The following is a 26,790-nucleotide window of genomic DNA, read 5'->3' as shown; positions in this document are numbered from 1 at the left end:
ACAGACAGCCAAGTCTTTTTAGATGACAAGAGCCACATTCAAGATTTTTTTTTTTTAGCTGTGCCACCATGTTTCGTGCTAAGTAAACCCTTGGCAGAGATGCTGTCATCTTGTTTACAAGATGGTTTTGCAACACCATCCAAGAAAACACCATCAGCACTGTAGCTTCTGTTCAGGGTGGTTAGATTGCTCTAAACCAGTTAGGTACAGCCTCTTGCTTATCTGTGCAGCTCTATTCATATGTTAGAGATTTATTCTCTTTACGATTCCTAAGCTGATATCCTTCATTGTTTATAGCGGGAAGCTATGTTTTTGAGGTTCATGCGTTTACCATCATAGACCTTGCAATTAAAGACATCAGCCATTTTTACATTGTAGAATATGGATCAGCCAACTTCATTGCTTTGGCTGTGTGCTTTGGGTTGTTGTGATGAAAGGTGAATCTATATCCCAGTCTAAGGTCACGTGCCCTCCGGATACGTTTTTTTCCCCAAGGACCTCTGTATTTTGCTCCATTCACCCGTCCCTCAATCCTGATCAGTCTCCCAGCAGCCAACAGCACACAGGTCATCTGAGGAAACCGTCATTCCTTTTCAGTTGCCCTAGGCCTCTTGCTGGCCACCCTAACTAGTTCCCTTCTAGCCCGGATACTCAGTTTGTATGGGCGGCCTGTTATAGACAAATTCACAGTTGTGCTATAATCTCTCTATTTCTTAATGGCGTGCTTTTCAGTGCTTCGGGGAATATGCTTTGGAACTTTGAACAAACGTAGTCTATATTTGCTTTGAATGTTCCTTTGTCATCATGACATAGTTTTTGTAAGGAATTGTACCACACAACTGAGGGACCTGCAGAATCACGTAAAAAAACATCTTTGTTGCACACATGTGGACTCCAACTAATTACATGACTCCTAAAGACAACTGGTTGCAACACAGCCAATTCAGGCGTCATAGCTAAGACTGCAAGGCAGCATTACATTTTGGCAGAATGTACCCCAATGACCATGATACTTACAAAGCTAGCACGAATGAGCTCTGAACGTCAATCAGGGATAAATAAAGATTTAAAATGGAATAAACGTTAGGCATCTCAAACAAACATGACATTTTATCACAGATCTTAAGAGCAAAACAAGCCCCATGGTACCAACTGATGCCTGCCAGACAATCAGCCAGATGGTGGGCATATTCACATTTGACTTCAAGATTACCAACATTGCCCAGTTGATAAGCTAAGGTAACATGCCCTAATGACCACTGGACTCTGGACACCACAATGTAGTGTACAGAATGCTTAACTTTCTGATGGGCAGAACTCAGGACTGGCCACACTACCTCTCTTGTTAACCCTGGGGCACCACAGGGGTGTGTCCTCAGCCCTCTGCTTTATTCTCCCACAGGTGTGTGGCTCAGCAGGACACAAACTCCCTCATCCAGTTTGGACACGGCACGGTTGTTGGCCTTATAAGCAACGCTGAGTCAGCCTACAGGGAGGAGGACAGCAACCAGTTTCAGGTAGCAGAGGGAACACAGCCTAAACCACATAAATGGAGCAACAGTACAGAGTCTGCGGTTTTAAGTTTGTCAGTGTTCACATAGCTGGGGAATTGTTCAACACCACCCATGTTGCCAAGAGGGCATCACAGTGGCTCTATTCCCCAGGGCAACTAGAGAAGTTTGACACGCCATCCTGGGTCCTTTAGGAATACTTCCACAGCTGCACCATTAAGAACACAGTGACCGATGGCACCATGGCCTAATCTCAAGGCCCAGAGAGTGACGTTAACATGGCACAGTGCAACATGGCTTCCATCCAACCAGGATCCATCAATCTGAAGACGCACTACGAGATGCCACACACCCCAGCCACATACTGTTCATTTGCTTATGTTGGAGAGACAAAGCATGAGACCCCAAACCTACAGGCTCCGAAACAAGGCATTAGACTACTCAACACTTCAACAGGACTGACAAACCACACACGCATTTGCCACATGCATATATACGTGCCCATGCACACTTCATCATTTCAGTTAACGGTCCTTCTTAATGTTTAATGATCAGACTGCCAGGATCACTACTGCAGTTTAAACATCCCCACTTCACACACACACACATGTAAATATTGCAAATGCTGTACTTGCTACTTTATATTTGTGTGTTGGCGTTCATTCAATGTTTTGGGTCTGTAACGGCTTTAATACCGGTTCATAGCTTTGTCTGGTAAAATCACTGTGTAGTCCTCCCTCTAGATTAATCATGTCATTGCTTCATTCATTAATCCCTTCATCATTTCACATCAGCAGTCACACACACAGGCTTAGTTAGAGCAGGGATAAGTCTCTCCAACTAGTTCTCTTCTACCCAAGTATCACTCACTCTCCCCCCGTACCTCTCTCCCCTGTATCGCTCTCCCTCTATATCCATTGTAAAAAATAAACATTCACCAAGAAATGTGGATAAAAAGGTAAGTGTGTATTTTGTGTGGGTTCCCTTAGGGACAGTTCCATGGCTCCAGATTAATCATGCTCCATTAAATGCATTGAGCTTCGTTGTTTAATTTGCCATAATTCCTTTAACTATGGCTGCTTGTTCTTTTCCCTGTCCAAGCTTCAATCATGTTTAGGTCGGGGCTCTGAGATCAGTTAAATACTGGGTTCCATCAGCAGACTTCTGCTCCAACGTCTTTATCGTCTAAATGTCATTATCATGCAATTATCATTCATCCAATCAGTCAAAATGGCAATTTCTTGTAGGACTTCTTCTCGCAGGTCAAAGTGTGTACTTTGATGACCCTGACAGATGCTGACTAAGTATGGATTTCCTTTTGTTCCTCAAATGACCTTTAGGTACTGTTCACCGGATGCAGACAGCTTTGTGGTCTTCCACTGGACAGTTTTATGACATTTCTTCTGGTCTCACAAGATATCAATAACCTTTGGACAAAAATAGTTTTATTTTTACCTTTTATTGTATTTAAGTTTTATTTTATTCTGATGCCATACTGTTTTGATAAGCAAATAATGCTTTGTTGCCCAGACAGCTGTAAACAACTTAAGCAAGTGGCCTAAGACCTTCGCAAAGTACTGTATATATCTTTAAACGTCTGTCCTGAATGAGGGGAAAGTGTCAGTTGAGAGAGGGAGAGAGGAGAGAGAAGACTGAAGGTATAAAAACGCGGTGTAAACAGGTATTTTACAAGCAAAAAGTGTTTGATAGTTTTGACAGACACAGACAGTGTTTAATTACAGTGGTCAAGAGTTTCCATTTAACAAACAATATTTATATTACAGTATAAGATGTTTATTCATGGTTGTACAGAATATACACAATTAAGTCTATTTACACATTAAACATTAAATAAGTAATTTTGCAGATACCCCAGGGAACATCTGGTAGTGAGTCCATACATTTTTATACATGGGAATATAGCCCAAAACCCTGGTGCTGCACAATTCACAGAACTTCTACACAAGAAGAGAATGGGAATATATCTTATACAGTAAATGAACAGTGATTGTCCCATCACAGCCGGTAAGTAGTAAGGCCTCCCGTGCTGGTACCAGAACCCACACTGCAGCCCAAGGAGCACCCGACTTCATATATTTTAGTGACCTTCCTTTTGGGGTTCACTGGGACAGTCACAGTTCTGATAACGCAGGGCAGCATTGAAAGAGTCCTTTAATCCACAGGTCACAGACATGCAACTGCTACCCCCCCCCACCCCCCCCCCCCCCACACACACACACACACACACTCTCCCCCCACTGGGTGGAGTGTTCAGTTCCATACACTACAGTATGTTAGTGTTTAGTAAACCTAGGATCCATGTGTCTTTACAGCCTGTTGGTCCTACCATCCTTTTTAGGGTTGTCAAATTCCAGTAACTTTCCCAAAATTTGGGATATCCCTATTGGAAGATACCACATGTCCCGATTCTGGGAAACTTCCAACAGGGCCCAGGCTGAAGCAGGGCTGTGAGATCCTTTCCCCCTTCCCAGGTCTATTCTTTAAAATTCCAGCCTCTCCTCCCGCCCGCCCTCCCTCCCTCCCTCCCTCACCCCTTCCTCCCTCCCTCCCTCCCTCACTCCCTCCCTCCGCGTCAGAGCAGCCCCCTGCTGTGAACACTGGGGGCCTGTGAGTGTGTCTTTCCCCTGGCCCACGTCTCCCTCCACACACATACAGATATGTGATTCTGCGACTGCTAGGCTAGCCTGGGTCACCGCGGCTAGTTCCGTACAACGGCTACCTTCTTTTCCTCATGCTGCTCTCTAGCCGCCCCAACTCCTCGTAGGACTGGTAGAAGACCTCCAGCTCGCGGGCGCCCCAGCCCCTCCAGACACACAGGCACCAGGCCCTGTTTTTGTTGCGAAAGCCACACACAACCGTGTCCTTCGCAACCAGCGCTGCCTCCTCCAGGGTCCTGAGAGAGGTAGAGAGGGGGTAGAGAGAGAGAGAAAAGGGTGAGATATGGAGGCGGGAAAGAGAGTTAAACATTTCAATCAGTGTGTACTCTTCCTAGAAGTAAACAGCTTATAGAACGGGATGTTTCCTGGAAGGTTTCCTGGAAAGCCCCCGTTTCCAGGGGCAAGCGTCGCTCCAGGTGGTTGTCCGTTACACAGTAGCTCACCTTCCCTAAAATCTGACTTCATCCATTGGAGGAGAAAAATCTAAACTGACCTTGGACTGGTGTTTTAAGTGCCTCTGAGACATTCAACTCAACCCTGAATTATGTGGGACATGGCCAAAGGGATTGTGGGTAGAGGGAAGGCTTTCAATTAGTTTGGTGCAGTTAAGTTTGCCGTCCATATTATCTTCCTGACATTGTTGGTTTATATGTTGCAGTTTAAGCCTGTTATTATCCTATCCTGCAGGCACTGTAATATACAATACTAAGGGTTATGTGGACAGGTGACCGAAAGGACAGGTCTTCAAAACAGAATGGGGGAAAACCATTCGGCATTGAAGACCTGCGCACACACAAACACAGCCTCATTTAAGAAGAACACTCTACAATTATAGCGAAACACTTTCTTAAACCCCTCGAAAGCCTTCATTAAGTTTTAGTTTGTTTGAAATGGGAGCAAAGTGGGAATCGAACACACAACATCCGGTTCTTCAAGCTCAATCAACTGAGCTACACCGGACCTAATAGTAGTTAAGCATGCAAGGTGATATTTAGATGGATTCGTCAGACTCTGTCGCTGACTGCAATGCAGCCGATGTTGGAACAAGCCCAGAATCAGAAGCGCGTTTCTCACAACCTTTCATGTCATGTTGTGACCCCGAGACCCGACCTCTCAACGGGTCCCTGGTGCCACAGGTGCTCCCTGACAACCACTGGCTATTATGGACCCAGGCTTTATTGCCTGCTGCTAAAAGCTAAGCGCCCAATGTCTGGCTACATGTGTGTACTGCGCACACACAAACACACACACACACATTTCTGCTGTAGCTAGAACAGCTGCTGGGACGTTTATAGGAATAATTACAGAGTGGTAGAAAACCCTGTTAAGCACATGATGAGGGATCTCTGCTGGGTCTTTATTGCAGCTGAATCAGCAAATTAATCTCCAACTCCTTTTCTTTCTGTGCCAGCCAGGGTGCCCGAGTGGCACCAGATTCCCTATGTGCAGCACTAACTTGGCCCAATGTCAACTACATAGTCAGTAGGGTGCCGTCCTACTGAAAGACAGCGGTGTAACCCAGCGGGCTGAAAGACAGCGGTGCCATCCTACTGTAACTGTAGAAGATAGAGGTCCCAAACTCCACAGGTCCGGAATGACCTCGATTCCCTGACATTGCACCACGGTCCGCGTCCAAAATATCACACCGCGGCTTACGCCGTGTGTTGTGGTCAAACGTAGCGCACATAAATAAGTGCACAGGGGGCAATTTGGGACGATCCATTAGCTTGGACAGTGGCGTTGTGCTGGTGTTAGGGCAGAAACCGATTGCCCTAACATTGGGTTACCCGTCCTGCATTAATCAACACTGCTCTTTCCCCACGCAGTTCTGAGGCTGTAATTGCTTTTGAAATGTCTTTAGGTGGTACAATCCATCAGAAAGCAACTATAGTTTAGAGCAGCTGTCGACGTCAGCCTCCTGGGAGCCCGGGTGATTGCAGTTCTGAGTGGGCCGGTTTCACTTCTCTACTTCCCAGATAATGAAGGCCATTGATTAGCAAAAGAAGGGCACAAAGGTTGAGATCACTTATATACTGTATCTCATACTATTTTGCTAAGTCCAACCCAAATATCTTAACTTAGATGTTATCTTGTTTCCTTTCTTTTTTCTTTCAAGCTCCTGTGGTGGATGATACAGCTCAGTCCAGCTCTGCTCAATTGTGTGAACAGGGTGTCACTGATTCCAATACTAAGAGCAGCGATTAGAAGGAATTGTGTGTCTAATGCTAGGAACGGGACATCCACAGCCCTAACGTAACCTTTAACCCATGTCTACTTCCTATTATCCCCCAGGGATTGGCAGACTACAGTATAGGTTTTGTGGGGCTGCCTGACCCTCTTCCTGGTGACATACTGTCCAAACATAACGTGACATACCTTATTCAGCTAGTCACAGAATGAATGAGAAGCTAATGTGTAGAAACCTTCCTAATTGGTTGTTGTATCAACATGGTGGCAGCTGATTGGGCGGGTGTTGTGGCAGTCAAAACAGAACCAATGCATCCCTTTTGTGGTTGTTACTAGTTTCCATTACGACAACATCATTAACCTGCTTATTTCGAAACCATAACCAGTGATTTTTAAATCTTAACCAGTTGCCTGTAAACGTACACTTAGGAAAGTTTTTTTTTTTTTACACTCTGGCTGTAAGATCTGTCTTTGAGGCTACTGGATCTGGATTTGTAATTGTCTAATCTAGTAGGAACCCCTGGAAACCAACTTCAGACTACTGACACAAAGCCCTCTTCACAGACATTTTTATCTCACCCGTAAGAGGAGGTTCCAGGGGGGCTGAGCACAGCGATGACACGCCCCCTGAACTGTCCTGTGTGATTCTGGACCTCAATCACCAACACGTCTCCCCCACTCCTGGAAGACAACACAGCAGCGGATTAATGCCTATATATATATATATTTTTTTTTTTTTATGTGATTCTGATTACGGCTCGCAGAGGTGAGGATTTGTGTTTGAGTATTGAATATTTTGCACAAAAATATTTTACAAAAAATCTATTTTAAGTGTTGCAAACATATTGGCTCTCCACTTGCTAAGATCTAATCAGATGAAGAAACAAAAAACTATTATATATGACAAATACCAGCTTTGAGGTGTACGTCAAGCATCAGCTAGCACCATAATTAACATCAACTACCGCCATAATTAGCATCAGCTAGCATCATAATTAACATCAGTTTGCCCCATAACTAACAACAGCTAGCGCCATAACTAACATCAACTAGCGCCATAACTAACAACAGCTAGCGCCATAACTAACAACAGCTGGCAACATAACTAACAACAGCTAGCAACATAACTAACAACAGCTAGCAACATAACTAATTTCAGAAATCTGGGTTACAGATTGTGATATCTGGACAAGACTATACATTCCTATAAGTTTTCATATTGTGTTGTTGCTCAATTATACCATTAGATGTAACCGTGTTGGGCCTAAACAATACAGACTTCAGTATTTATACCTCTGAGGCATAGTCCAAAAACGTATTATTTTCTCCAGAAAAATACCCTCTCTTGTGACCAGCTTGGGACATTTGGGGCTTCTCAAAAACCTCCTGCCTCTCAAACTGTTTAGAGTGTGCTGAGGTTGTTGATTCTGCCCTTAACAAGTCTTCGGCTACAGTCATGTAAACACAAATTCCCCAGAATAACAACCAGTGCTGACACAAAAAACAACAGGCACACGTATAGCAAAATCTGATCGCACAGCGCCTGGAGAAGAGTCAAACAGAAACCACGTAAACATGATATAATAATGTTTTCTGGACAGCAAACCAAATGGAATGCAACCCTATGTCTGCGGAATGGACTGTGTGACATGCTTTGTGTGTGTTCCACTGTAGGCACCTGGGGATCCAAATGGTTCCACTGACAGGGAGCACAGTCAGGGCCCGCAGGTGGGGCAGAGCAGAAATGGAAGAAGTGGTGGGGTCATAGGTGACGACAGGGTCAGGGTCAGCTGGGTGGTCCTGAGGCCTCTCTTCCTCCTCACAGTCAGTGGAAAAGGGCATACTGCTGGAACTAGCCAGTGAGCTGAGAGCACAGGAACTGGATCTATCCAATCCCAGCGAAGGGGTGGAGTCGGACGACATGGAGCAGTAGTCCGTCAGTGAATCCTGGTGCTGGATGATCTGAGTCCCCGCCTCCTCGCTGTAAATCAGCGTCACATCGCCGTCAGGACACTCCCCCTCCCGATTCTCCTCCAGTGGACGGTTTGTCTTTAGGTTAAGTTCAGGGGTCGTAGCCACGGTAACTCCAGAGGGTCGCTGTACAGTGAACACATCCCGGAAAGGGTGGGCGTCGCCACAGCTACAATGAAAATCACATCATTAGGGGACATCATTAGTATACGCCACATGACCGGTTTCTGTAAGGGTGTCTATGCAGTGTGTTTAACTATGTCAAACATAAAAGACGCATTCCGTGCCCACATCTCACTCACCCGTAGGTGGCACAGAGCTGGTAGGTGGCAGCGTGGTAGAGCTGTAGGGTATTCGTGTGGTCGTCCAGGGTCCACACCGCCTCATCACCCCACAGGCAGAAGCTGGAGGCCAGGGCCAGGATGGAGGACGGGGGGCTGTAGGGGTCCAGGCGAGACACGGCCTGGAGGGTCCGGCAGTCGATCACCAACAGACCTGGGCCATTGGAGTACCACAGCTGCAAGGAACACATGGGTGGAGATCAGATTACGGCACAAGGAGATGTATTCATTTCCCCATATGCCCCCAATCCCCTCCCCCCCATACTATGTGACTGTCCCAGGATAAATCTCACAGCCCTGGATATCCAGTAACAACAAAATCAGCTATATTTGTGTGTCTTTCAATGGCCCCAGTCCTACCTGGGAGCCACTGTGGACGAGCGCCATGCTTCTGACTGGGTAAGGTCTCTGCCTGTGGTCGGAGTCCTCCATCCCAAACACGGTTTTATTGAGCGTGTGAGAACACAGGTAGGTCTCTCCGTCAACAGGCATGTCGTCTTCCAGACTGTACACTGCCACCAGGCCGTCTGACATCCCCATGAAGACTCGCGCTTGAGTCTGCATATGGGCAGAGTAGAAAGGAGGGAGGGAGAAAGGGAGACGGACAGCAAAAGAGGGAGGGAGCATCAATCACAAATAATGTACGTTAAAAGCCAGAATATAAGGGAATATTTCTTTTTTCTGAGTTTAACGAAAGGCCAGTGAGAAAATCAACTGCTACAATAACTAATACAACACGTACATCAATCTCCACTATTCCGTCTTACAATTTGAGCGGAAATATGCTTTCGATTATATCATTCCCAACACACAGGTGTAATCCATCTCATCGTCCAATCAGGTCAGTGTGTCCCTTCAGAAATGTCTGACCCGGGCCTGCTCCTGTTATACCCTTCACATCCAGCAACTTCCAGCTGTTGTTTTAATGTTGTCCTTCAGCGGGCCGGGCCTGACTCTTCTACCTGTACACCTGACCTCACCAGACCTCAGTGATTGATGGGTTTCTGGGAAGGAGAGATCAAAGAGGACTCCACATCTGCAGTCAGCTGTCTCTGAGGCCTCTCATTACGATCATCACAGCTACAGGCCGAGGTATCTGAGTCTTCACATTACTCATGATAAAAAATAAAAAATAAACTAGGGAAATGTCACTGAAGGGTATAAATAGAGGTCACAAATGATAGGTCAGGTATTGGTTGCACTAAACTGAGCAGGGATTCACGAGGTATTGCTTCCACAGGCAAATATCCACCAAATTCAACTACAAAGCCCTACTATGTTATAAGCAAATCAAAGTGCCTTGCGGTGATAAAGTCAGAGAGCCTTTAGCCATTGAGCTCCAGACAGACAGCAGGCTTTACCAGGTCAGCCTGGACACCTGGACCAGTCCTGCTATAGGACACTTCAAAAGGCTCAGGTTTTAGGGGTGTGGAGGGCTAAATGGCAGTGTTTGTTTTTAACAGGGCCATAAAATCTATTTCCCACAGTAGCCGAGTTAGTTAACAATGGGTCGACCATCTTGATGTGGGGTCCACGGGGTCATGGGCTGGTTGGCACTGCTGTTAACTGCTTATGATGTTGTTGCCTACTGTTTTATCAACACTTGAGGTTCAACAACAAGATAACAGATGATCAGGCATAGAGGGATGACAGACGGAAGTGGCGCAACAACATGTCTTTCTCATAGAGATCCATTCAATCACGTACGGTCTGAGACCGTAGTACAAACCTGGGATTGCTAGTTTACGGGAAAACAGGGTTTTCAAGATGCCGGTAACATGCTAAGTACCATGGCAAGGAGAGAAAACATCACAGGGATTTCATTTAATGAAGAATGTTGATAACAAAGCCATATGTTATCATTGAGTATGATACTTTTCCCAGCAATACACGTTATTTCTTCCCAGCGATACACGTTATTTTTTCCCAGCGATACACGTTATTTCTTCCCAGCGATACACGTTATTTCTTCCCAGCGATACACATTATTTCTTCCCAGCGATACACATTATTTCTTCCCAGCGATACACATTATTTCTTCCCAGCGATACACATTATTTCTTCCCAGCGATACACATTATTTCTTCCCAGCGATACACATTATTTCTTCCCAGCGATACACATTATTTCTTCCCAGCGATACACGTTATGTTCTCCTAGCGATACACGTGTTATTTTTGTCCCAGCGATACACAATTAGGAAAGTAATACCACCATTATAAAACATTTGCTATTAAAAACCAAGGTTGTATTGTGGGGACTAGTTAACAGGGCAGCAGTGAGGGGAGGGCTTGGTTTCAGGATTACCTGTTCTCTGGCCGGCACGGGAAACAGACAGGTGACCACGGCAGGACAGGACAGCTGTTTCTGGGGCTGGCTCAGAGGACACATCTCCTTCAGACTATAGATGAACACCTCCTGCTCCTAGAATACACACACAGATATAATAATAATAATAAATGTTATTTATATAGCGCTTTTCTTAGACTCAGTCACTTTACAATGCAGGTAGGTTATAAAAACAGAACAAAACAAAACAAACAAAACAAGACAAGATTCAGACACAGATGAGAAGGGGAGGGAGGGGGGCGTGGGGCTACGGATAGGCAGAGGTGAAGAGATGGGTCTTGAGGTGGGACTGGAAGATGGTGAGGGACTCAGAGGTGCTGATCTCTTGGGGGAGGGAGTTCCCTGGAGAAGGCTCTGTCCCCAAAACTGCGGGGGTTGGATTTATGGATGGAGAGGAGACCAGCTGAGGAGGATCTGAGGGACCGTGAGGGTTGGTACGGGGAGAGGAGGTCAGTGAGGTATGAGGGGGCCAGATGGTGGAGGGCTTTGTAGGTGAGGACCAGGATTTTGTAGGTGATCTGGTGGGAGATAGGAAGCCAGTGGAGTTGTTTTAGGACTGGAGTGATGTGGTGCCAGGATTTGGAGCGGGAGATGAGTCCTGCTGCTGCGTTTTGGACCAGTTGGAGTCGGTTGATGTTGGTAGAGCTGATGCCGAGGAGAAGTGAGTTGCAGTATTCCAGTTGGGAGGAGATGAAGGCTTGAATGAGTCTTTCAGCAGCGGGGGGTGTGAGAGAGGGTCTGATTTTGGCTATGTTGCGGAGGTGAAAGAAGAAGGTTTTAATGACTTGATGGATGTGAGGCTCAAGGGAGAGGGTAGAATCAAAGATAACGCCAAGGTTGCGGGCCTGGGGAGATGGGGAGACAATGGTGCCGTCGATGGTGAGAGTGGGGTTATTGGTTTTGCTGAATGTGTATTTGGAGCCTATGAGGAGAAATTCTGTTTTGTTGCTGTTGAGTTTGAGGAAGTTGTGTTGCATCCAGGTTTTAATAGCTGACAGACAGGAGTTGATGTGGGAGAGGGGAGGATTGTGGGAGGATTTGGTGCTGAGGTAGATTTGGGTGTCATCGGCATTGCAGTGGAAGTCCAGGTTAAAGTGGAGGAGTATCTGACCAAGAGGGAGGATGTAGATGATGAAAAGGAGTGGGCCGAGTACGGAGCCTTGGGGAACACCTTGAGTGACTGTGGCTGTGGCAGAGGTGTGTTTATGGAGAGAGATTAAGTGGGATCTGTTGGATAGGTAGGAGTGGAGCCAGCTGAGTGAAGTACCTTCGATACCGAGGTCTTTGAGTCTGGTGAGCAGGATGTTATAGCTCACGGTATCGAAGGCTGCACTCAGGTCGAGGAGGATGAGGATGTTGAGGGAACTGGTGTCAGCAGAGGTGAGGAGGTCGTTTAGGACTTTGAGGAGAGCGGTTTCAGTGCTGTGGAGGGGGCGAAAGCCAGATTGGAGGGGATCTAATTGGTTATTAGCATGAAGATGGGTTTGTAGTTGTGTGGCGACTATGCGTTCCAGGGTTTTAGACAGAAATGGGAGGTTGGATATTGGGCGGTAGTTGTTGAGGGAGGTGGGTCCCAGACCAGGTTTTTTAAGGAGTGGGGTGACAGCGGCAGTTTTGAAGGTCAAGGGGACAGTTCCAAGGGACAGTGAGGAGTTGATGAGGTTAGTGAGGTAGGGGCATAGGACGGGGAAGCGATATCCTCTGCATTTACAATAACTCCATTCCCAAAGACCCTCAAAACAGCACTTTCGCCACGGCAGGGGACAACAGCAAATCTGTCCCCCTGAGCCCTATGAAGCAAAAAGCCACAGGTTAAGCAACAGATTAAAACACTTATTGTGTGGGCACTTGTACTGACATGGAGTCTACCAGTACATTGGTTGCTGTAAATAAAGAAATCCACTAAAGATGGCTTATAGTGTTACTGTATATTTATGGCTGAGGAAAGACTGCAGTCTGCAGTCTGTTAACATCCACCATGAATCCAGTATTAGTCACGGTTTGGTGGTATCACAAAGTCAACTGTAAGATGAATCGAAAATGTGTAAATATAGGTAGTCCTTTGTGTTCTATACTTACTATCCATAGGTAACCCAGTGTTAATGACTGTAAAGCCTAGCCCACCCAATGCCAGTATTTATGTAAACTCACGTCTTTCTGTCAGATGCAAATAAAATGTATTCCAACATCAACAGATTAGTGATTTGGTCAACCCCAGTGTTAGTGATTGTTTGGCCAACCTCTGTGGCCGTCCATAAGGTGTTGTCCATCTTCATCTGACAGCTCAGCCGGGTCCCAGGACATGACATCCTCTTCACCTCCATCTGACCCTTGTCTACGTTCACCACGCTGTAGTTCCTAGAGGACAACGCATACATTCACTGCTGTATAGACTGTACTGTACATAAAACACACAGATGCAATCATGTGTACACACTTATTTAATAATAACATATACGTCACACACACCCAAACTTCATATTCCAGTTAGTTGAGCTGAACATTTTATTACATGTTGTAAATGGCTACCAAGGTTCTGCATCAACAGTCACAAGAAGAGAAAACTGCTTCTGCACTGCCCAATTCCGGCTCAAGGTACCACTGTCTGAACCACCACCCCAGAGGTGCACCTGACCATAATCATGATGTCATTGTCCTGGTGGTTCTGTACCCGACTCTCTAGGTCCATATGAGGAGGTTATAAGGTTCATGGTGTGTGAAGGGGTTAACAGCAGAACAGCTGCAGAGAACAGATGGATGGAAGGATGAAAGCTGCCTTTATTCTACTGAAATTATCTCCTGGCCTCTGAGCACGCATGCACGCACGTGTTCAAAATATAGAGGAGAGCAATATCATTATACCGTGTCACCTGGAAGCCTTATTTAGAGGAGAGGAGTGTATGTACTGGGGAGTACAAAAAGTAAGAATAGCAAACTATAAAAGAGCAATAAAGGTTTTTAGGCAGGGGTGTTAGGGTCAGATTTAGGGTTAGGTGTTTATTGTCAGGCCTAAATGGAGGCAGAAACAGACAAGCAGGTAGACAGACTGACAAACCAACCTGTCGTCCTTGTCCCCGTCCCAGAAGACGGCGCTGTGTCCCTGCAGGTGTGACAGGAAGAGCTGCGAGTGTGTGTCACAGGACAGCAGGTACCTTAGACAGGGGAAGCTGGGCTCCTGCATCTGCCTAACACACTGCACGGCCAAGGGCCTCTGGATCAGCACAGAGACAAACACAGGTCAGGCCCCTACTCACAGATAAGTAGGCTTGACATGGACTCAAAAACTTTCATAGCTGGTCAAAACCTCTCCTGTTTTTGTAGAAAAGACATTTAAAGCTTATTTTTGCAATTCTACGTGGAGTTTATGCTTAAAATCAAAGCAGTTAGATGTAGCAATTTGTTCCCAGCGATCCTACATTTCTTGCCAAATTTTGTGCCTTATTATGGAGAGAGATCATTTAGGTCATGGAGCAAAGCGAAGTGTTACTGAATCTGAATGGTTATGCATCCACCATAATAGCTGGTGCCTTGTTGGCAGGGAAGGTGTAGAACAAACACGTCCAAGCCCACACAGCTATGGAACTGGCCTCCTAGCCCTCACGTCCTCACCTTCTCCGGCTTGGTGTCCCAGCACTCGATCATCAGGCCGTGCAGACAGTGGAACTGGACTTCCTCTGGGCTTCCCAGGGCCGGACGGATCCCTTTAGACAGTTTCTTGGCTATCTGGAGCTGGTGGTGGCCCAGCGCAGGCCTGCGACCTGTCAGCAACTCATACAACACCATCCCATAGGAGAACATGTCCACCTGGTGTGTGGTTAAGAGGGAGAAGGGAAGAGTAATGGAGAAAGAGAGAGAAAAGGCAGAGGAATGGAGAAAGAGAGAGAAAGGTTAGGGGAAAGAGCGCTCGATTTACATTTTCATCTATAACACATTTACAATAGTATATTACAGTATTTTATTTACTATTTGATAATGTACACTCACCTAAAGGATTATTAGGAACACCATACTAATACTGTGTTTGACCCCCTTTCGCCTTCAGAACTGCCTTAATTCTACATGGCATTGATTCAAGGTGCTGAAAGCATTCTTTAGAAATGTTGGCCCATGTTGATAGGATAGCATCTTGCAGTTGATGGAGATTTGTGGGATACACATCCAGGGCATGAAGCTACCGTTCCACCACATCACAAAGATGCTCTATTGGGTTGAGATCTGGTGACTGTGGGGGCCATTTCAGTACAGTGAACTCATTGTCATATTCAAGAAACCAATTTGAAATGATTTGAGCTTTGTGACATGGTGCATTATCCTGCTGGAAGTAGCCATCAGAGGATGGGTACATGGTGGTCATAAAGGGATGGACATGGTCAGAAACAATGCTCAGGTAGGCTGTGGCATTTAAACAATGGCCAATTGGCACTAAGGGGCCTAAAGTGTGCCAAGAAAACATCCCCCACACCATTACACCACCACCACCAGCCTGCACAGTGGTAACAAGGCATGATGGATCCATGTTCTCATTCTGTTTACGCCAAATTCTGACTCTACCATCTGAATGTCTCAACAGAAATCGAGACTCATCAGACCAGGCAACATTCTTCCAGTCTTCAACTGTCCAATTTTGGTGACCTCGTGCAAATTGTAGCCTCTTTTTCCTATTTGTAGTGGAGATGAGTGGTACCCGGTGGGGTCTTCTGCTGTTGTAGCCCATCTGCCTCAAGGTTGTGCGTGTTGTGGCTTCACAAATGCTTTGCTGCATACCTCAGTTGTAACGAGTGGTTATTTCAGTCAAAGTTGCTCTTCTATCAGCTTGAATCAGTCGGCCCATTCTCCTCTGACCTCTAGCATCAACAAGGCATTATCGCCCACAGGACTGCCGCATACTGGTTTTTCCTTTTTGACACCATTCTTTGTAAACCCTAGAAATGGTTGTGCGTGAAAATCCCAGTAACTGAGCAGATTGTGAAATACCCGTCTGGCACCAACAACCATGCCACACTCAAAATTGCTTAAATCACCTTTCTTTCCCATTCTGACATTCAGTTTGGAGTTCAGGAGATTGTCTTGACCAGGACCACACCCCTAAATGCATTGAAGCAACTGCCATGTGATTGGTTGATTAGATAATTGCATTAATGAGAAATTGAACAGGTGTTCCTAATAATCCTTTAGATGAGTGTACGTTTTCACACTAATAAAGCTTACATAATTGATGTACACATCAAAAACGCACGCTCTGTCTGCACTGTCATCCAATCCACGTTTCTACTCAGACTCCAACATTATCTACGGAGGCAGCATTGATCTGGTCATGGAACACAACCCAGTGTATTTAGTCTAAGAAATGGCTGTAATAAATCTAATTCCTTTCTATCAGTGGCTCAGAGCTGGAGATGAGCAGCCCATGGTGACTGTGTGTAGCCTTCCCAGGGTATATTTAAAGTAGCGCAGACAGACGGGGCCAAAATCCACTGGAGCGTGGAGTTTCCACTCTCTGTTAGCTTTACGGTAGCAGCTGGCCTTTAGCCATGGTGACATCACCTGGCAACTATTTTGAATATGCTCGATGAAGCAGAGCAGTTCAATGCATAAATTACACTATTTATGTTACTAACTATTTATACATCACAGTGAACGCTGTTTTCTGATCATTATCCATCTTCCAATTACATGAAATTGGGACCAATTCAAAAGATTGCTATGACAGGGCAAATATGGCGGCGTTGCCAAAGCAAATATATTTAGTTAATATTACATTGCTGTTGATGTATAACCCATTTATAGATTAGATACATAAACAGAATGTCTGGTATTCCATCCCTCTTCTATTGGTCAGTCTTTGTCTCTCTCTGTTTCTCTGTTTCTGTCTCTTACTCTGTCTCACTTACTAAGCCTGTAACCTCATTTGAAGTCAAAGAGCAAGTAAGGGGATGAAAGCACATGGGAGGTATGATTGGCTGAGATCAGCAGAACCGGATCAGAGTATTGATGTTAAGGTTTAACGTCCATTCTAACCTCCCTTTGAGGGGATCCTCAACAGAGTTGAAGGGTTACATAAAATGTAACCCATAAAGTTAAAGCAGTGTGCGTGTGCGGGTGAAACCACTCCAATCTGTTAATACTACTGTGTGTGTGTGTGTGTGTGTGTTGTGTTGTGTTGAGGCACTCAAAGCCCTGCTAAGCAAGCAAGCCTCGACCCCATAGAGTGGAGCCCAGAGCTGGCACACAGCCAGATTGGAAAGGCTCATAAAAACACAAAAGATTAAAGTACACAAAGACAGAGATGGTTGGTTGGCTTCAAATCAGAGTGGAAGTTGATTGGCTGTTGGGCCAACCGCAGCAGGGGGGATATACTTCGATAATGAATACCAGCACTGAGAGCACTGGCGAATAGGCAGGAAAAACAGGGACTAATTGGCCACCTATCAAAGTGCAAGTGGAGTAAATTTCAGTATACTAAAGACAATAGATACAGAGGACATACTATACAGAATATGTTCCATAAGCAACTTTTACTGGACCACTTGATTTCATGTGGGCAGGCAATTAATGTAAGTCAATCATGCAGGCACTAGCGAAGGAAAGCCTTAGTGGTAAACTGTTAAAAGGCACTTGGACACACCGTAACAGGGACGGTCAACGGGTGACATGTAGGCCAAAATCGGCCCAAGATTTTTTTTGCACCCTACAGTAAAATGTATTCAGTTATTTGCATTTTCTGGTGGTACAGTAAAAACAAAATCGCAAAAACAAAATCAGCATGACACCAGCTAAATGAAATGCAAATGGCACTGACAATGAGGAGACATGATGAGAAAATGAATTACCTGAAAAGGTTTCACGGTTAGGCCTAAAATAAGCACTAGGTAAATTAATACAGGGATGCAAGGGTCATGGTAATTTAACAATTTGAAAAACTCCATAACAAACCTGTCGATTTTTTTATGGAATTCCACGGCTATGACAAAACATTTGCTCTGGCTGAATCCAGACACTCCACGTTGCATAATGATTAGTAACAGCTCTTTAGTCCTGGTGTATTGACTACAGACCACACACTCTTGTGCCTTATTGATTAAATATACAGTCTTGTTTAAAAAAAAAAGTCAGGATGCTAAAATACTAATAAAAACAGAATGCAATGATGTGCAAATTATTTATCCCTAAATTTAATTGATAATAGTACAAAGACAACATTAAACGATAAAACTGAGAAATTGCTTTTTTTGTTTTTTGGAAAATTATATACACGTTTTGAATTTGATGTCAGCAACATGTTTAAAAAAAATTGAGAGAGGGGCATCTTTACCACTGTGTTGCATCACCTCTTCTTTTAGCAATTCTCTGTATGCGTTTGGGAACTGAGGAGACCAATTGCTGTGCTTTTGAAAGTGAAATGTTTTCCCATTCTTGCTTCATATAGGATTGCAGCTGCTCAACAGTTTGGGGTCTCCTTTGTCATATTTTTTGTTTCATAATGCGCCAAATGTTTTCAATGGGTGACAGGTCCTGACTGCAGGCAGGCCAGTTTAGCACCCAGACTCTTTTACTACAGAGCCATGCTGTTGTAGAAGGTATAGAATGTGGCTTGGCATTGTCTTACTGAAATAAGCAAGGCCTTCCCTGAAAAAGACGTTGTCCGGATGGCAGAATATGTTGCTCCAAAACCTGTATATATTTTTCTGCATTAAATGGTACCTTCACAGATGTGCAAGTCACCCATGCCATGGGCACTAATGTAACCCCATACCATCACGGATGCTGGCTTTTGAACTGTGTGCTGATAAGAAGCTAGTTTATATCTGGTTTCTTCTATGCATGGTAGAGTTTTAACTTAACAGTGTTTTTCAGAAATGTTCCAGAGTCCATGCTGTGATTCCCAATCGTGTCTGTTTTAAGGCAGTGCCATCTGAGGGCCTAAAGATCACGGACATCCAATATTGGTTGTCAGCCTTGTCTCTTGCAGACAGAGATTTCTCTGGATTCTCAGAATCTTTTAATATATTATGTAGCGTAGATGATGAGATCCCCAAACACTTCGCAATTTTATGTTGAGAAACGTTATTCTTTAATTGATGGACTATTTGCCCGTGCAGTCTTTCGTGCAGTCTTTCGTGCAGTCTTTCAGCGTTATGAAGACCTCCCTATCCTCACTTCTGACAGACCCATCCCTCTCTGGAATGATCTTTTAATAACCAATCGTGTTATTGACCTGTTGCCAGTTGACCTAATTAGTTGTGTGATATTCCACCAGGTTTAGTTTTCTAGCATTACACAACATTCCCAGTCTGTTGTTGCCTCTGTCCCAACTTTTTTGAAACATGTTGTCTCATCTCATCTTCATCCGCTTATCCGGTATCGGGTCGCAGGGACCTCAGCTCCAGCAGGGGACCCCAAACTTCCCTTTCCCGAGCCACATTTGCCAGCTCTAACTGGGGGGATCCCGAGGCTTTCCCAGGCCAGTGTCGAAATATAATCTCTCCACCTAGTCCTGGGCCTACCCCGAGGTCTCCTCCCAGCTGGACATGACTGGAACACCTCCCTAGGGAGATGTCCTGGGGGCGTCCTTACCAGATGCCCGAACCACCTCAACTGGCTCCTTTCGATGCAAAGGAGCAGCGGCTCTACTCCGAGTTCCTCACGGATGGCTGAGCTTCTCACCCCACCCCTAAGGGAGAAGCCAGCCACCCTTCTGAGAAAACCCATTTCAGCCGCTTGTACTTGTGATCTTGTTCTTTCAGTCATGACCCAGCCTTCATGACCATAGGTGAGGGTAGGAACGACAATTGGCCGGTATATCGAGAGCTTTGCCTTCCGGCTCAGCTCTCTTTTCGTCACAACGGTGCGGTAAAGCGAATGCAATACGGCCCCCACTGCTCCGATTCTCCGGCCAATCTCCCGCTCCATTGTCCCCTCACTCGCGAACAAGACCCCGAGATACTTGAACTCCCTACTTCCCTACCCGGAGAAGGCACTCCATCGGTTTCCTGCTGAGAATCATGGCCACAGATTTAGAGGTGCTAATCCTCATCCCAACCGCTACACACTCGGCTGCGAACCAGTCCAGTGAGTGCTGAAGGTCACAGACCAATGATGCCATCAGGACCACATCATCCACAAAAAGCAGCAATGAGATCCCCAGCCCATCGAACTGCAACCCCTCCCCACCCCGACTACGCCTCGATATCCTGTCCATAAAAGTTACAAACAGGATTGGTGACAAAGCGCAGCCCTGGCGGAGGCCAACCCCCACCTGGAACGAGTCCGAAACATGTTGTTGGCATCAAATTCAAAGAGGCATGTACACATTTGATATGTTGTCTTTGTACAGTTTTCGTTTGTTTTATAGGGTTTAAATGATTTGCACATCATTGCATTCTGTTTTTATTTTCATTTTACGCAATGTCTTAATGTTTTTGGAAACTGGGTCGTAATTAGTATGACCCTACAGAATGTGACTTAATATTCAGTACCAGTGCCTATTTTATGCTGGTAAGAAGGCCCACAAGTAAAGGCTCTGTAGTTGGGTTAGGTAGTAGTTGGTATAGATTCAGGGAAAGGTGCCTATGTTTGAATGACTGGACAGTTACTATGTTTGGCATGTCTTTTCAATGTCTGATTAGCACCAGATGTGTGAGCTCTAAGTGAAAGGTAAGGAAAGAAGCGATATTTGAAAAATATGTTGCTGTGGAGAAAATATCCCTTGTTTTATGGGGCACAGTAGAATTTGAATGAAAACTTTCTAAAGAACATTTTACTCCTTAATTCATGAACATCAAACTATGACTATCAGTAATAATAAATAATAATAAAAATAACATTTTGGTTTGTTAACCTTTCCCCTCGATCCTGACCAGTCTCGGCCACTGAGAATCACCCCCATAGCATGATGCTCCCACCAGTATAAATCACCATTGGGATGGTTTTAGCTAGGTGTTGAGTGGTACCTTGTAATTGCAATACGTAGATCAGAGAATCTTTTCCCTCATTGCCTCATCCCTGGCTTCTGTCTAGCCACTCCATCATAAAGGCATGATGAAGTGCAGCAGAGATGGTTGTCTTTGTTGAATTCTCTTATTTCTGTACAGAAACTCTGAAGCTGTTAGATTGGCTATTGGGTTCTTGGTCCCCTCCTAGTCAAGTTGGGCCGGATGGCCAGCTCTAGGAACATCCCGTATTCGTCCCTTAAGACAAGTCTATCACGGAGGTCAATGGAATTGTTTGGACTTCATAGCTTGGTTATTGGTCTGACAACCACTGTGAAATGTTGGACCTTACATAGACAGAGGCGTGCCTTTGATGGTATCTAAACTTCATGTTGAAAATTGTTCCAGGCAAACTAAATCAAGCGAAGATGAACTCTTATACCTTCTCATCATAGACGATGCCTGGACGTATCTCGGGGGCCTGGTACCCTGGCGTTCCATCCACCCCCAGCGCCCCCTCATGAAAGGACTGGCGCGAGATGCCGTAGTCCGACAGTTTGAAATTCACAGGGTCACACACCTGAGATACAGTGAGACACAGAAGGATTACTTTGATTTCACATAAACATGCAACACAGTTTTAACACCCGAGAGGGCCAGAACCCTTACTCTCAGGACACTGTAACCCCATAGAGGTAGGAGGCTTAAGATTCTATTCTAGCAAGGCTCGAACCATCTCCATGTTGAAGTAGCCATATTCAATGTAATTAATTGACCAAGCATATTTTACATGACCAACTAGGTCATCAGGAGAAATCAGACAATGACCAACTGGGAAATCAGGAGGAATTAGTCCATTTTACATTAAAAGGGTGGATGCCTTCATATTTTCTCCCACGATGGGACTGAAGTGGCCTGGCTTATAGGCTAGGGAATACAGGGTCAAGGGCTAGTGGCTGATTTGGGATTCAGCCTACTTCATACCATCACCCACCTCCAGAGACCACACCAGGATGTTGTCAGACTTGAGGTCACAGAAGATGATGTTCTTCCTGTGCAGGTAGGTCAGCCCTGCTGCGATCTGATAGGCTGCCTTGAAGGTGAGCATATGACCCAGAGGCATGTACCTAGAGCCTGATGGGGAGAATATGGGCAGTTGTTCTGGCAGTCTTACAAGATAACCATATCAATAACCATACGGGTGACACAGCAGACGTTTTCTCCCTACCCCTGCTTCTGTCCTTCAGCACGACATTGAGGCTTCCGAGGGGCGCCAGCTGCAGGGCGAAGCAGAGGGGGTGGATGCTGATGCCCACCAGGGACACGATGCAGGGATGCTGCAGCGAGTGGAGCATGCTGGCCTCCTGGCGGAACTCAGAGAAGTTCCGACATGCGTCCATGGACTGGAGGTGCTTCATCATGGTGTCTGGGAATTAGGAGGTGAAGGGGAGGGGGGGGGGGGTTTAAAATGTCACAAAAGCAATACTTTTTTTATTTGAAAGGTCCTTCTGTGTGGCTCAGAGCATACATGGACAGAGCATACGAGCCAAGGAAAACCCACATAAACCCCCAGGACTGACCTAGAAAGACCCCCGTGGTTCCAGTTAACGGGGAAGATTTACACTGCTGGCCTTGTTAATGGGCTTGGTCAGAGAAAGCTTCCTCTTTGAAGGTAGTTGGTAGCTCCAATATTTTTTTTTTACTTCTGAACTGTAATGATGTATAGCAATTGATTATGAAGGTATAAAAACCAGCTGGTGTTTGATACCTTGAATGGTGATTGTTCAGAAAACTGGAATATGAAACCAACTACCACAGTTATGACAAAGTATTCATATTAAATTGATAGATTGTTCTAACAATAAATAGTTACATTTAACAGCTCTTAGCTGGGGTATATTCCATATACCACAGTCCCTTGTGCCTTATTGCTTAAATACAACAATATATTCATTGTTGAATTATTAGAGGTTGCATTTATCCAGCCACAATATTTAACTTTTTACCCCCCAAAAAACTGAGTGTGTTGTTTGAATTCCAGATTCCTTTAAAAAGATTTGGCCCAGTGTATGCTGATAGTTAGAGGTGCCTGCTGTGCTGGGGAACCTCGGTCTGCCAATAAAGGCTAATGACTAAGTATTAGGTTTCTGGTTTTGACACTGCTGGATTTAATCTTGACTGAATCAGTCACCCTTTTTCACTAAGTACATACTGTATACACTTCCCCAGAATTGTACTTGGTGCTGCAAGTGGTAGACATAATTTAAAAACAGAACAAATGGGACAACAATGGATATTGAGCATATAATATGATATGAGCAGATCTTTCCATCCATCCCCTTGTCTATGCGTATTGACTGCTTGCTGCATAGCAAATGGCTCTGTGGAGGCTAATAAACTCTATTCACTATTACAGGGCAGTGTGTCCAACCTGGTCTAGAGTCACTAGACTGGAACAACAGAGAAAGACCTCTTAATTGGGTTAGACAAGCATTGTTATTTCAGATAACCTTGCGGATTTACCCCAGAGAGAGGACATGAACAAAGAAAGCTGGCGGAGAGACATGCACGGGACATATCTGAAGGAAACTGAGGAACAGAAAGAGCAAGGTTCAGGTGGAAAGAGAGGCTGGAGTTTGGACAGGCTGGAAAATGCTCTGTAACTGCTCTGTAATTTTGCATCCTGATTTACAACTCATTGTGCGATTAGTAAGGTACAGGAACTCAAAACATCTTGGCCTCCCCGGCCCAAAATACCTGACAATCTAGCGGTGGACCCAATTACACTGCAGAGGCATTCAAACAGCTCATTCTATTGGCCGTGTGTATCCAAACAGGCATCACTCAGCAATATGAACGATACGAACTAGAAAACCCTGAATCATGAGGATGCTTCTGAGGTGTGTGAAGGCTATTTGAGGAGGGTGCTTGTTTTAAATTAAACCCCATTGTTGACACTGCTATGAGGGTACTGTAGAAGATACTGGGACCTTGGAATCAAGTCCCACTCTTGATTTAAGATGGATTAACGGGGTCAGACAAAATAACAGAAACACAACATAGAAAAGGGCTGTTACTTTGAATTAAATAAATCATGGGTAATTTAAATACTGACTGATGCCATCATGTCATTACTAACGCTTCAGGCATCCATGGAAAAGCAATGTCCACACGCCTAGGTTATAGTGACCAGAATATAGTGGCAATAAAAACAAAAACACAGTTCCAAAGGCCGGGCATTAAAATAGTATATGAGCCAACATACAGCAAAATCTGTAATGCTTCCTATGTTTAAAATGTAAAAAACATCTGCTGGTCTGTTGTATGTAATTAGGAACGACATGATGTACTTAAAGCATTTATTAAATTGCTTAAACCAATTACCGATTAGCACGTGCCCATTTAGAAACTGACAGTTCGAAATTCCAAATCCCCTTGGATAGATGTGGAATTGAAAAACTGTATAGCAGAGAGGGATGAAACAAAGGGAAGGGAAATTAAGCTTGGAAATCACGTCACTAAGAAAGCTTTTACAAAACAAAATGTATGATAAAAAGAATGATAGAAAAAGCACTGGAGTACTTTAAAATTTCCTTTCAGGCAAAAATGCTAACTAAGCTCCATCCTTCATTGAGGCCGATAGCTCATTTATAACAAAACCCTTGTATATCGTCAACCACTTTAATGAATATTTTGTATGGACCAAATAATGGAAGAAAAGAACAGTTTGAATTCTGCAAGTTTGAAAATGTTTTAGTAAAAATTATTTTGTGCAGCTTTTGCAGTCATTGATCAGTGACAATGCAGAAAAAACAAGCTGTTTGTATATTACTTATGCAATATACGTAATGTTTTTAATTTGTATATTTTGGAATTAGTAACTTGTGTACACCAATGAAAAATTATAATAAAATAACATTTTTAAAACTCCTTTTAATAGCTTCAATTACCTTCTACTAATCTTGGAGTGAGCCTGTGTGTCTGTGTGCTTATGACACAATTTTATAAACTTTAGCTATAACAAAATATGGCAATTGTAACAATAATATCTGAAACATTTAACAAGCTCTAGTCAGTGCTTGAATGGATCACTGGCAATAAGCTTGTTCTAAATATCTCCAAAAAATATAACATTGTGCTTGGGAAAAAATATCTCCATTAAAGCTTGTCTGAATGAATTGTTGAACTATGTGGAGATAATTTAAACCATGGATATCAAGCAGAAATGTTTCAAACATTTTCAACGGTTGTGAAAACAGAAAGAAGGCTTTAGCTGTCTTTCTCCAGAATATAAAGGAAGTTGGAGTACAATACTGTGCTATTAGGAGCCAGGATCACAGAGAACGCTGTTACTCCAGGTCGTGAAGGTTGGTAACTTAACGTCCATTCCGCTTGCAATCAAATGCAGGGCCACCTCAGGGGAGTCAGCCCCTCCTGTCCTTGGTTTACCCATGACTGCCTGGGCATGTACGACTCCAACAAAGTCAACCATCAAGTAGGTTAACAAGTAATGACACAGCAGTGGTTGGGATGAGCAGTGATGAGCAAGTGATGAGTCAACCTACAGAGCCCTGGCAGAGTGATTAGACAACCTCTACCACAACGTTAAAAAGGAAATGGGAGCAAATGACCTGCTTCTTACACATCAACACTGTTGCAGTACACAAGGACCAGTGTTTCCCATTTGTTCATTTGGTAGCTGATTTCTATTATTTTTGGAGACCCCCTATTAAAATCAAACCGCTACAAAATGTCACAAACCTGTCTCAGCGGCAGGCTCAATCAACTCAGTGATTGAGGCACAGCAGGCTAGTCAAAGACCAAGTTGGTTTAACATTAGAATATCTTCAAGGTTTATTTTTCCAAGAAATGTTCCATTGCCATTTCCTTCAATAAAACAATGATCATGATACATGTATTTGCCTTGGTAAGAAGCTGGCAATCGGTTTGGTTTGCTGCAAACCATATGCTAAAATACTATCATGGGGAGATATTGTCTACACAGGGGAGAATGGTTATAAATAGCATGTTCTGTTGTAGATCTAAAGGGGGGGAAGGGAAGGAAAGATGGATGGGCTATTTTCCCGAAGCGAAAGCTTGGTAAAGCTGCCTCAACTGCAACAGTAAATCACAATGCACTCCGACAGAGGTCAAAGGGTAAGGTGTGTGTAACTTTGTCCCGATTAGAAGCACTTCAAAAGGATAACATTTGGATGACGCCATTTGGAATGACATATAGACCGGCTCTTAGCGGACAAGGAATACACCGTTTTAGTGTAATCTACTCTAGATGTGTTTATAGACAAAGGTCCAGCTGGCTCCCATCTAGGGAATGGTTGCTGCCTCTACTTTCAGGACCATAGTAAGCTGTTGGTAAACCCACTGTGACAGGCACAACAGTAAGAAGTATCGATTTGGTAACCAATTGATGTTTATTACATGACTGATCGACTGACTATTCCTCAGAAAGCTGGTGGTTTTTCAAAGCTTGTCATGTTGCAGGTTCAGCCAGCGATGGTAGGTGAATAGAGGGAGCATTTGCCACAAGGCCTGTTAGGCTTTCATCAATCGTTTTCTTCTGTGGGGAGAAATCACACAAAACCATTCAGAGCAGATGGAGGGCCAACCAAGTACAAACAATACATTGACTATTATAGCCCTTAATGGCACATGGAGGCTCTTTCCAACGTTATGGAATAAACTGCTATACGCACAGTGTCTGTTGATTGAATTTGATGGTTTGACTGATACTGGCAAGAAGTAATGTTTATTATAAATGGAATGAAACATTAAAGGGAACAGAAGTAATTTAGCATAATCTCGT

At 44.4% G+C, this 26,790-nt stretch overlaps 1 protein-coding gene across 5 annotated transcripts in view; it reads right to left on the bottom strand.

The window, feature by feature from the left end:
* Positions 1-4,074: 4,074 nt before the first annotated feature.
* The window catches only part of lrrk1 (leucine-rich repeat kinase 1), a 70,628-nt gene continuing 47,912 nt past the window's right edge, over positions 4,075-26,790 (bottom strand). For 3 of the 5 annotated variants that reach the window (XM_029125317.2, XM_029125320.2, XM_029125318.2), the window contains 12 exons: positions 22,195-22,392; positions 21,961-22,100; positions 21,409-21,546; positions 14,647-14,841; positions 14,097-14,248; positions 13,278-13,395; positions 10,996-11,112; positions 9,049-9,246; positions 8,650-8,864; positions 8,055-8,516; positions 6,956-7,057; positions 4,248-4,425 (listed from right to left, as the gene is read on the bottom strand). In XM_029125317.2, the coding sequence (XP_028981150.1) occupies positions 4,248-4,425; positions 6,956-7,057; positions 8,055-8,516; positions 8,650-8,864; positions 9,049-9,246; positions 10,996-11,112; positions 13,278-13,395; positions 14,097-14,248; positions 14,647-14,841; positions 21,409-21,546; positions 21,961-22,100; positions 22,195-22,392 (2,213 nt within the window). Of the gene's footprint in view, positions 4,426-6,955; positions 7,058-8,054; positions 8,517-8,649; positions 8,865-9,048; positions 9,247-10,995; positions 11,113-12,304; positions 12,828-13,277; positions 13,396-14,096; positions 14,249-14,646; positions 14,842-21,408; positions 21,547-21,960; positions 22,101-22,194; positions 22,393-26,790 lie in introns of those variants that run through there. The other 2 variants (XM_013137338.4, XR_004574760.1) reach the window with 2 other exon arrangements.

The sequence above is a fragment of the Esox lucius genome, chromosome 2, assembly GCF_011004845.1.
Source record: "Esox lucius isolate fEsoLuc1 chromosome 2, fEsoLuc1.pri, whole genome shotgun sequence".
Classification (NCBI taxonomy): domain Eukaryota; kingdom Metazoa; phylum Chordata; class Actinopteri; order Esociformes; family Esocidae; genus Esox; species Esox lucius.
The sequence above is the reverse complement of the archived record's forward strand: the minus strand, read 5'-3'. Positions and strand labels throughout refer to the sequence as shown.